Below are 12,368 nucleotides of genomic sequence, written 5' to 3' on the forward strand. Positions count from 1 at the left end.
ATAAGCAGAGAAGATGCTGCATGTGCCTGTCTCTCCTGCCCTTTCTTCTCTATGCCCTCCCTCAAATTATTTCTATTTAAATAAGCAAAAAAAAGGGGGGGAATGGACACTGCAAGCAGTGGATTTTTTTATGGAGCCTCAGTGATAACCACCGGTGATGAATGAATTATTTAAACAAGACACCAAGCAGGGGAGTTACCTATTCAACTTTCCAAAGATTATTTCTGGCTTCAAAGCAGATATGGTAGTCAAGTCATGTTGTTAGGGTCATATGGAGGCCAAAGGGGAACTTTCTGGTTTATTTCCTGAACATGAAATAAATATCCTGAGATAGATAGCCTTATGCCCCCTATGCAAATGAGGTGGACCAATTGTGGCTGGCCGACCACAGGGACCAATAGCAGAAGGGGTTGACCTACTCCCATTCTGGTCCACCAACAGTCCATAAAAGTAGTAGTGGGAAGCTGGGTTCACTGTGTGGGGTCCTGCTGCTCTGTGCATCTCCTCTGCTTTGTCTCCCCTGTAAATGAAGTTTGCTTTGCCTGACTCATGGGGTCCCACTAATTCTTTGTGGTAACTACTGTGATGGACTTGGTGCTGGGAAGCCCACTGGGGCTGCACTAAGAGCTGTTAACACTGCACCAGGCCAAGGAACCTGCTTTCCCTTGGTGTCCCTACTGGGTTCCCTAAGAAAGTGGGAACATGCTTCCCCCCTTCTCCAACAATGTTACTTTAGTGAACAGCCACCATGCAAGACTGAAGGAAGCAGGTTCCATTTTAGAAGCAAAACAGCACCCAGGTCAAGACAGTGGGAGATAAGACAATCTATTCATTTATTGAAAGAAGTTTAAATACAGTCCTCTCTTCTCTGTCTAGGTTGCTAATTACTGTTTCTATTAGAGGAAGAAAAAAAAACACATTGGGAGTTGGGCGGTAGCACAGCAGGTTAAGCTCAGGTGGCGCAAAGCTTAAAGACCAGGGTAAGGATCCCAGTTAGAGCCCCCGGCTCCCCACCTGCAGGGGAGTCACTTAACAAGCAGTGAAGCAGGTCTGCAGGTGTATATCTTTCTCTTGCCCTCTCTGCCTTCCCCTACTCTTTCCATTTCTCTCTGTCCTATCCAACAATGATGACATCAATAACAATAATAACTACAACAAGGGCAACAAAAGGGAATAAAGAAATACTAAAAAAAAATAACATAGTTCACTAAAGTGCTTTTGTATTTAAGGTGCAAATTCTGGAAAAGAGATTATTGTCATCATTCCAATTTTACCTAAAAGATAATAAGGTTCGGAGAAAAGTTTTTCCAGAGGGCACACAGATAGTAAGTGAAAATTTTCAAAGAATTTAAACTCTATTTCTATGACTTCAAAACAACAGTAGGCTTTTTATTTAACTAATCTGTATATCTTATCCAGTTCCTTTCCCTATTCCTTGAGAGAGAGAGAGATTCCACAACGGTAGATATACAATATCTTTGTTTCAAGGGTAGAATAACTTATCTTTTTTTAAAAATTGTTTTATTATTCTTATTTATTTATTCTTTTTGTTGCCCTTGTTTTTTTATTGCTGTAGTTATTATTGATGTCATCGTTGTTGGATAGGACAGAGAGAAATGGAGAGAGGAGGGGAAGACAGATAGGGGGAGAGAAAGACAGACACCTGCAGACCTGCTTCACCGCCTGGGAAGCAACTCCCCTGCAGGTGGGGAGCCGGGGGCTCGAACCAGGATCCTTCCGCTGGTCCTTGTGCTTAGCGCCACCTGCGCTTAACCCCCTGCGCTACCGCCCGACTCCCAGAATAACTTATCTTTACTCATTTTTGAAACTAGCTTTTTGAAGTTGCCTGTATTGCCTTGACTTCTTTTTTTTTTTTTTTTTAACAAAGAAGTAGTCTGAATCAGTATTTTCAAAGAACAGAACTTACTGTCTTTATTTATAGGCCATGATTCACTTAGTGGCTATTTTACTAAGAGTGCAGCATGCACTCTTTGCTTCTAATTGAGGTTTTCTGTGTCTAAGATGACTATAGTTATTCTAGATGAAAAATTCAATCCTTTAATGGGACAATGTTACCTAGGGAGATACGGTAGAAGTAGAGACCTGAGGGCTAGCTGCTAGATAAAGTCAGTGTCTATTCAGCCCAATAAATTATACCTTTCTCAGGACTTCGTTTTTTTTCTTTCTTCTTTGCACTTAGAGAAAATTAGGAGCTTATGATCTTGTCTGATTCAAATTCTTTAAAGAAATAGCCTGAGGGTTCAATTTTTGTGTCAGAAACCACTACAGTGGGGCTCCACTTTTTGATGTCAATATATTTCTTGTTGCATAAGCAGTAATTTACGAGTTATCGTTAGAACATTTCGTCTTATGTCTCTTAGCCACAGGCATGAAAGGCCCACCACAGCTCCACATTCTAGATGAAAACACTGCAGTACACTGCAGTAAGAACATGAAATACAACCAAGTCTTTGTTCAAAATTAAGTGTCTTAAGGAAAAATAAGGAAATAAAAGAGAGAAGACTCAAACAGTTTTGTTAGGATTGCCTAACAAAAAGAGAACAAAAGAGACATTTTTGTTTCATTTCATTTAGTTTGTAAAGAATAATAATAAATAAGAAATCAATGATTCTGTCCTCTTTCTCTTCAACATAAGAAATTGGGTCTCTGATTCTGAAAGCTAGGGTACATAGCTACTCTGATTATTTCTCATCCTCTGGAGTACTCCAATAAGAGACTTACGTTCTTTGTTAAAAGAGCAGAATTACATTACCAATACACGAGTAAACAAGAGTATATCAGCAGTTAAGCACATTTTAGGGGCTGTGTGAAATAGAATATTTGTAAATGGAATGAAAATTGTAATGGAACAGAGAATGAACTAGGGAAGAGTTTCCCCTCTTTCAGAACAGAAGAAAACCATGGGGATATCAGTACTTCTGGTCATGAAAATATTCTAATCATGAAAAGGAAAATACTCTGGACCTGATATCATTTTGACAGTCTAAGAAACATTTTTTCCTTCTATCTAGGCTGCTCAATTTAATTTCCCTGAAAGCAAAGGAAATTGTTGATTTCTCTCATATTCTACTTAAAAAGAAAGTCTCTATCAAGCTTTGTTTCTTATTTTCATAGTTGGAAGGCAATTAAATTCTATAGACAGATGGGTTTTAGCCATGCTAATTACAATGGCAATCAATTAACTCAGCTGTGGCTCAGAATAGAGAAAGCTACATAAATAGCAATCTGGAAAAATTCATCTTTTGTAACATAGTTGTAGAACTATCACTTGCCATACGTACAGGAGAAGCAATATCCAACTGGCCACACTGTGGGTCAATAAGCTTTTAAAAAATTACTGGAGATGATTTTCTGATGAGTTATTGCTGGGGCTTGGTGCCGGGACTATGACATCCTTGACATTCTCCCCTTCTTTTTACTTGACACGACAGAGAGAAATTGAGAGGGGAGGGGAGACAATGAGAGAGAGAGAAAGACAAACACCTGCAGATCACTGAAGTGTCCCCCCGGAGGTGGGGAGGTGGGGAGGTGGGGCTCAAAGGCGGGTCCTTGCACATGGTATGTGTGCTCAGCTGGATGCACTGCAGCTTGGCCCAAGAAACTAATTCATCATGTACAAAGACAACCGGATCCTCAGTGTCACCATAAATGAAGTGGCTTTTCATGTGACTTGCTATAGGCTGACATGGCTTGAGCTGGGGGCATCCTGTTTGGGCAAAATTCATGCTATTACTCTCTGTGCTATGGTTAGAAATCTCAGGTGTCAGAGGTGAATGTATGTGCATAATGCAAAACCAGTTCGTTGCAGAAAGGTTTGCACTTTATGGCAGGTATGGTATGTGCTCTAAGCTTCTCTGAAAATAAACTGTGGCATCCGTGCATTATATACACCCACATGAAAAGAAATTTTGGTTTCTATGTATTCCTCAGTTGTGTTTTTGTATTCTTTGTTCTTCCCCCATAGTAGATTCTATTGGAAAATCAGTAGAGGGTGACAATACTATGTGGAATTCTCTAAAATTGATCTCAATAACTGCCCCCAAATACATTTAGAAAGTTATAGACATGCTTGTTAATTGCATAATTATGTTTTCTGCCATTTGGGATTTTTTTTTCTTTGTAAGCATCCTGCCTTCTTACAATGAAGGGAAAACAAGATTAGCCAAGTTCCTAGTAGGTCGGCAGACAAATTTTCAGGTCATGTCGATTTCTTCAATGAGATTTCTGTTTACATGTTTACCTAAAAGATCTTATCATGATGTTTGAACTTTAATCCTAAATCTACGGGCATACAAATAACAATATTGTTGGCCTTTCATTACAGAATGCTTAGTATATCTACTATAAACTATTCTGAATAAAAATAATGTTATTTATTCATGACAATCCTAACACAAGTCATTGTTTTGTTGTAAGGAAAATGGAATAACAGTATGGAAATACGGAATGCAGTTGTATAAATTTTGTATCTTAACTTATTTTGAAATTTTTTGCTGTTACTAGATCTTGATTCTCTTTATTTCAAAACGGGCATCATGCATGTATTTATTTGTTTAATTTCTTTTTATTAGTGATATAATAGTGGTTCACATTATAATAAAATGACAGGTGTATAGTTCCACATCACAGCCATCACCAAAGTTGCACATATTTAAAGGAAGTACTTGCAACACAACAAATATACTTGCTTACTGTAACTTCATAATATTTATTCATTTCATTTTTTTTCTCCACAGAAAATATGTTTAATTTGCTTGATAAAGCAATAGGTGATGCTTTTAAACCTCAACTGACTATACCAAGTGGATCCACCAATTATCTGGAACCTTTGCTTTAAAACCATTAAGGTTTTGTAAAAAGATAAATTCTAAAAGGCAGGGTAAATGTATCCCCCAAATAACTTTGTGATTATGTAGTAAGTCAGTATACAACCTTGTCATTTTTGCTATTTTCTGGGTATTTTGGCTATACAATGAGAATTGATTGTCTGAATGATAGCCTTGAAGTCTTGCTATAATTCTGGCTTATAAGAAGAAAAATTCAATTCTGCTTTTCCTTTATACTTAGTGAGGAATAAAAGAAAGGGGATATACTTCACAAAAGTCTCTGCAACAAAAGGTGCAGTAGCCTTTTAGTTTCCTAGATGATCCCATCTAGATAATTCAGATTGCCCATTCAGGGATCTAAGGGTACAGGAGCATTTTGTATTTTAGACTATATATATTCCCAGCAAGAATATATATAATATATATAACAGGACTTATTTCTAAGTCTATTACATAAGCAAAAGAGGTTTTACTTAAAGTTTTAGGGGGAGTAACTTGAACATTTAATACCTGAATTATGAATAGTGGTGAGTGAAACGAGAGAGTCAACGGATATAGAAGTCTCCACAGCCCCAGGAGGTTGTTTTCTCTTTTTAGATTCCAGATCATTCTGCAATAGACTTAAACCTGGTGGGTGGCTGAACTAGAGGACTCCACTAATCCTGACCCCCTGTGAGCTTCAAGAAGATAGTTAGCACACTTGAGGCTCTTTGCTTTCTACTGACTTCTCAATAAAGGAGAAAACAGTAAAAGGTACACAAATGCCAAATGAAACCTGAAGTAATCAATAAAGCAAGATAACAAAACACATATAAAGATGAGTCATGTTCAGCATCAAGGAGCTAGTAACAAATGTCAAGTTTCATTGGATGTGAATTCTTGCTCACGCTCACATAAAACCCAAACTATTACAAGATTGCTTTCAATTACTGTTCTTCCTAGCTTTTTTAAAATTAAGATTTTTAAGAGCAAATGGTCCAGAGCTGCCTTTGGTAGGGTGGGATGCTTAGAAGAATACTGACAGGAGTGTTCATGTGGCGTATCTTACTTCATACTGGCCCCTGAACTTGGAAGAAACACCCACAGATCTCTGACAAACTTGTCGGGAAGCTACAGGTTGAAGAAGAAACATATTGATGTAATTGTGCTGGTTCAAAGTATGAGCCATCTCCATAAATAGTAGAATATAGTCCTAAGTAACACACAATTTTCTACAGGAAAATTAAGCTCCGAGTTTTTCCCCTCTAAAACTGTATTATTTATTCTTAAAGATTTTTGGTCATTTTATCATTAATGTAATAATTTTTTTGTCACTGGGGTTAACTCTTCTGTGCTGTTTTCCAGACAGAAAGAGAGAAGGAAACAGAGAGGGAAAGATATCGATTGAGAGCTATCTTTCTGGTCTGTGTTATTTCTGAGGTGGGAGGAGAGGGGAGGGGAGGGGAGAGGAGAGGAGAGGGCAGGAGAGGGCAGGAGAGGAGAGGAGAGGAGAGGAGAGGAGAGGAGAGGAGAGGAGAGGAGAGGAGAGAAGAGAAGAGAAGAGAAGAGAAGAGAAGAGAAGAGAAGAGAAGAGAAGAGAAGAGAAGAGAAGAGAAGAGAAGAGAAGAGAAGGGAAGAGATCTGAGCATCATTCAACTATAGCTTACGGCAGTGCTGGGAACTGAACCTGGGGCCTCTGGAGGAAAACATGCATGTTCAAAATGTTCACCTATTTCCTTGACTCTCCCCCAAGTTGCATAAAATATTGCATATCATAGATATGTTCCTTTCAGGAAAAGGCAGCAGATCAGATGGTTACTTTCTTGATAACTGTTTCCCATCCAATGTGGTGGACTCCACCATTTCTTAGGTCTACCTCTCTGGAAATCTTTTTTACACAGAGCCTTGCCACCCTCCTCATCAAGTATCTAATTTCCCCACATTTTGCCATCTTTTGTAGTCTTGTTTCAACCTCCCGGTGTGTATGTGTATGCGTATGTGTGCATGCTTGTTTGTAGGGCACCCTCTTTAAAGACTGCAAGCCTCTTTACAAGCAGTCTGTGAGAGGCACTATTCATGTGTGTACCTTCAGAACCTAATCTATGGTTCACATGCATGGGGCATGTAGCCAACATGTCCGGTTTAAATGAGTAGAGTCTAGAAACACTGGGGTAATCAGAGCAATGAGTGAGACATCACTTTTCATCTGATACAAACACACAAGCAACAGAAACCAGCTGTATTTTTTTTTTTTCAATTTAGGCTGATACCAGAGCCTTCTCTAACACAGAACAAAACCTTAGGAAAGAAGAGGGGGTGAGAGTAAAAATGATGAGGGCTTTTTTCATTATTAAATTTATTTTCTATTGGCTAGAGACAGAGAGACACTGAGAGGGGAGGGGGAGGTAGGGAGAGACAGAGACACACCTACAGCCCTGCTGTACCACTCATGCAGCTCTCCCCCTGCACGTGGGAACAAAGGTCCTTGCACACTGTAATGTGAGCGACTAGCCAGGTGTGCCAATGCCTGGTTGCCAGAACGCTAACTTTTGATTCCTGAGTAAAAACATGTGAGAAGACCAAGGCAAGGAACCATGATCTACCCTGAAAGATACTTAGTATGAAGAAAGGGAACAGATGCAACAATATTTGTACTCAGTGGTCATTTTCCCAGAAGGCCCTCTTTTTTATTATGATTATTTCATATAACATAGTGGGAAGAGAGGGAGGGAGAGAGGGAGGGAGAAGCAAGAGCATCACATGGTACATAGGGTGACAGGATTGAACTAAAAGTCTTGCGAACCTCAATTCCACATTGTAGCAGCTGAGAACACCTTCCCCTGACCTGGTAGCCTGCACTTCAGTGTCAGAGGTACCCTATGATCAGACAGCTGGCAGCTCTGGCTTCCAGTGTTAATTCAGAACGCATTTTACCAAGGAGCTGATAGCAAAGCGGTCTCCTCCAAGATTTACCTTTTTCATCCATTCAGAAGAACAGTCAGCTTCTGAATCACCTCCCATGCTAGAGTCCGTGTGTGTGTGTGTGTGTGTGTGTGTGTGTATGTATGTGTGTGTGTTTGTATATTGGGGGGGATCTTCCACATTCCATGGCCCAGGGGCAACCACATCCTGTCCCTTCCACTCAGGATACACTTTCACTTCCCACCGTGATGGCTTCATCTAGCACACATTTCTATGTCCCAGCAACTGTATTCAATTTAATCCATGGACAAAAAGTCCTTCTTCCTGACCCTGTGGCCACCTATATCCTCCCTAAGTGATAAGACTTCCTTAAAACATTCCAACAAAAATTACAAGAGTCAAATCATTTTCATTTCCTTTCTGCAATCTTTTTATTTATTTTCCCTTTTGTTGCCCTTGTTTTTTATTGTAGTTATTGTTGTTGTTATTGGTGTTGTCATCATTGTTGGATAGGACAGAGAGAAATGGAGAGAGAGGGGAAGACAGAGAGAGGGAGAGAAAGAGAGACACCTGCAGACCTGCTTCACTGCCTGTGAAGGGACTCCTCTGCAGGTGAGGAGCAGGGGCTTGAACCGGGATCCTTAAACCGGCCCTTGTGCTTCATGTCATGTGCAATTAACTGGCTGTGCTACCACCTGACTCCTTGCAATTTTTTTTATTGATTTAATATTGGTTTATATGGTTATAAAATTTCAGATATAGACACACACACACACACACGCACATGCACACACACACAACCCCCTCACTGCTCCCACCACTAAAGCTCCTGGCAACCTCCCTCCCCATTCCCCAAGTCCTCTCAGAACTTACTCCTGGTAACCCCCAAGAATCATTTCAGTTACCATTTTCCATAAGTTCATTTGCTTTAGTATCTACAACCACATATGAGTGGAACCACCCAGTAGCTGTCTTTTACCTCTTTACCTACTTTACTTGGTAAAATCTTGTCCAGTTTTATACAATTGCTCCCCCAAACAAAGAATGTTACATTTGTGATTGTGAGTAGTATTCTCTTGAATATATATCCCATCACTTTTTTATCCAGACATCTTTTGATGGTTGCTTCTATGCCTTAGCTCTTGTGAATAATGCAGCTATGAACATAGATGCATGCGTCCTTTCAGGTTAGTGTTTTCATGCCCTTTGGATACATGCATAGGAGTATTTCTGGGTCACAGATCATTTTTATGTATTTAAGGATCTTCCATATTGTCTTGCATCATCCTTTTTCACTTTTGTCTTCTCCATTCATCTTTAGTCTTGGGTGGGAGGGAAAGTCTTAGCTTATTGACATCACTTAAAACTTACTGAATTCATAAATAACTCGGTAAATTGACTCCAACCATTTTTTTTAGCTTCACATCCTGCCATTCAAATAATTTCTCATTACAGTGAGCATCTCACTATTCTCTGGAGTAACAGGACTTGTCATGAATTTCTCTTTTTCACATGCAATTTTTATTTCATTTTTATTAGTCATTTAATATTTATTTACAAAATTATGAGATAACAGGGATAACATTTCATGCTATTCCTACCACTACAGTCCTGTGTCCCTCCACTGGAAGCTCACAGGCCCATCTGAATAGACCTAAAATAGACTTTCTAGCTTCTTCCAACATGAAGATTCCAAATGTCATCTGCTCTATTTTTACCTTTAGGTTCCTGATTGTTAAACAATTTTTTCTGCTTTATATTCTAATGCTTTTCAGTCACCAAGCTGCAGATGCTACCATGAGGCCAACCTGACTTCCCTGGGCAGACCACCTCACTTCTCCAGAGCCCTGCCCCACTAGGGAAAGACAGAACCAGGCTGGGGGTATTCATCCACCTGTCAATGCCCATGTCCATTGGAGAAGCAATTACAGAAGTAATTTCTTTTATCTGTAGTGACTCTTACCATATTCCATGTGGAAGATATTCAGCTTTCCATGTTCACCTTGTTTCCTCTTCAGAGAAAAAGTCTCTGTCTTACAGTCAGTACTGTGGTTTTTTCCCACTTGCCATCATCTCTCCCTAGAAGTTGAAGTCCCCAAGCTCAGGCACTAAACCTGATGAAGCTTTCACATGACACACACGGCATGATGCTCTGCCACGTTTGAAAAGAGTATGCTGCGCTCAGGAAATATAAGATAAAGAGAATGTATTTCTCAAATGAACAGAATGAAGGCAAACAGTTGGTTAGGAGAAGCTGAAAGCATCTTATCCACATCTCGAGTTCAATAGGGTTTCAAGGGCTGGTCTCAGAACCTCATGGAGTTGTGACCTTGCTTCCATGGAAACAGGCCTTCTGAGTTCCAACAGCCACATTACAAGTGAACTCTGGAACACACCATGTGACCTCAAGGTTCCAGGTGACCCCACACCAGGCACTGGGGCTGGCAGGCAAGTCCAGGCTGGTGAGCGGCTGTCTTTCCCTCTATAAGAAGTGAATGGATGAACCAAAGCACAGATCCCAAGAAGTGAGGAGCAGCCCAGCCATCCAGCGAGACCAGCACAGACAGCCATAGAACCACCTGATGCCCTGTGCCCACCTGGCCCATGCCATGTTGGTCACTGTATACTGTGTGCGGAGGGACCTCTCAGAGGTCACCTTCTCCCTCCAGGTCAACCCTGACTTTGAGCTGCACGACTTCCGTGTCCTCTGTGAGCTTGAGTCCGGCATCCCCTCCGAGGAGACCCAGATCGTCTACATGGAGCGGCTGCTCGTGGACGACCACTGCTCCCTGGCCCAATACGGCCTCAGAGATGGCGATGTTGTGGTTCTGCTTCAGAAGGACCATGTGGGATCTCGGCCTCAGGGACGGCCACCCACCCAGTCTCGAATGGACTCCACTGGTCTCGCAGTGCCCGGCACGTCCAGCTCCCGGCAGCACCACCGTGCACATTCGCTCCAGAAGGCCCATGGATTGGGCTCTGGGGAGAAGAGGACATTTGCTCAGGGCCTGGAGAGCCCCGCCTTCATCCGAAGCATGCTGCTTTCCAATCCCCACGACTTGTCTTTGCTGAAGGAACGCAACCCTCCCCTGGCTGATGCCCTGCTCAGCGGAAACCTGGAGACGTTCTCCCAGGTCCTGATGGAGCAGCAGAGGGAACGGGCCCTGAGAGAACAGGAGAGGCTACGCCTCTGTGCCTCTGATCCATTTGATCTGGAAGCTCAGGCCAAGATAGAAGAAGAAATACGGCAGCAGAACATCGAGGAAAACATGAATATCGCCATGGAGGAGGCTCCGGAGAGTTTCGGGCAGGTGGCCATGCTCTACATTAACTGCAAAGTGAATGGACATCCTTTGAAGGCTTTTGTTGACTCAGGGGCCCAAATGACCATCATGAGCCAAGTGTGTGCTGAGAGATGCAATATAATCCGTCTGGTGGACCGCCGGTGGGCCGGGATCGCTAAAGGAGTGGGGACACAGAGAATTCTCGGGCGAGTTCACCTGGCACAGATTCAGATCGAAGGGGATTTCCTGCAGTGCTCCTTCTCCATCCTGGAGGAGCAGCCCATGGACATGCTTCTCGGCCTGGATATGCTCAGGAGACACCAGTGCTCCATTGACTTGAAGAGAAATGTGCTGGTGATCGGCACCACAGGCACTCAGACTCACTTCCTCCCCGAGGGAGAGCTACCACTATGTGCTAAGCTGGTCACTGGGACTGGGCAGGAGGAGTCTTCAGACAAGAATGTAGCAGAGACTATTAAACATTCATTCGTGGACCCAGGATGGAAAAAGTGTTAAGATGGCGTGTAACTAGGTCTCCACCTTGAGGAGGGTTTTGGGTCCTGGAAAATGCTAAGACATGAACCCACTGGCAGTGTGATCATTAAAAATATCAGTGACAACCAAACCTAGTCTTGGGACTCAGTTCTCAGTCTAGAATAGCTCAATCCCTGGTGTGTTACCCTAATTCTGAGATCACTGAACCCCATCCCACAAAAGATCAGATGCACCTAAGGGTGCCCAGGTAATTCATGACAGACAACCAGTCTCTTCCAGAAGACACCCCTCAGACTACACAGGGTGACTGGTCCAAACCAGCTGCTATTTTGAACAACTCTCTAGGAAAAGGCATTGATGCAGACCCAACAAGACATCTACATCAAACTTCATCATATCAATACTAGTGTCTTCACATTCAGAGCAGGCTACTTTTACTATCCTTGTTTATACAGTTCTTTAGGGAATTGTTTTCACAATGTCCATTTTTATAGTTCTTTAACAAACAGATTAGTTAGCAATGGTAGGTCAGTTATATGCTTGAGCTTATTAATATGATTTTTCTATTTATATTTTTTTGTGTAACCAGGACCTCCAATGTTGCTTTTGCATCCAGAAAGAAACAGATAAAGATAGAGGCAAAAGGAGGGAGGGAGAAGGGGGAGAAGGGAAGAGAGAAAGAAATATAGACTGGGGCCAGGTAGTGGCTCACCTGGTTGAGTGCACATGTTAAAGTGCTCAAGGACCCAAGTTCGAGCCCTCGGTCCCCACCTGCAGGGGGAAAGCTTTGCAAGTGGTGAAGCAGTGCTGCAGGTGTCTCTCCCTCTCTATCACTCCCTTC

General features: G+C 41.9%; 2 protein-coding genes across 2 annotated transcripts in view; one reads left to right on the plus strand and one right to left on the minus strand.

The window, feature by feature from the left end:
- Positions 1-12,368, minus strand: part of PDGFD (platelet derived growth factor D) — a 178,171-nt gene that overhangs the window by 63,474 nt on the left and 102,329 nt on the right. The window lies entirely within an intron of this gene.
- DDI1 (DNA damage inducible 1 homolog 1) lies at positions 10,025-11,657 on the plus strand. The gene has a single exon (XM_007520675.2). The coding sequence runs from the start codon at positions 10,331-10,333 to the stop codon at positions 11,546-11,548; it is 1,218 nt and encodes a 405-aa protein (XP_007520737.2). The 5' UTR covers positions 10,025-10,330; the 3' UTR covers positions 11,549-11,657.

This window comes from Erinaceus europaeus, chromosome 20 (assembly GCF_950295315.1).
Source record: "Erinaceus europaeus chromosome 20, mEriEur2.1, whole genome shotgun sequence".
Classification (NCBI taxonomy): domain Eukaryota; kingdom Metazoa; phylum Chordata; class Mammalia; order Eulipotyphla; family Erinaceidae; genus Erinaceus; species Erinaceus europaeus.

What these genes read in the sequence shown, in the direction of transcription:
- DDI1 (XM_007520675.2), top strand. Translation starts at nt 10,331, where the DNA reads ATGCCCTGTGCCCACCTGGCCCATGCCATGTTGGTCACTGTATACTGT.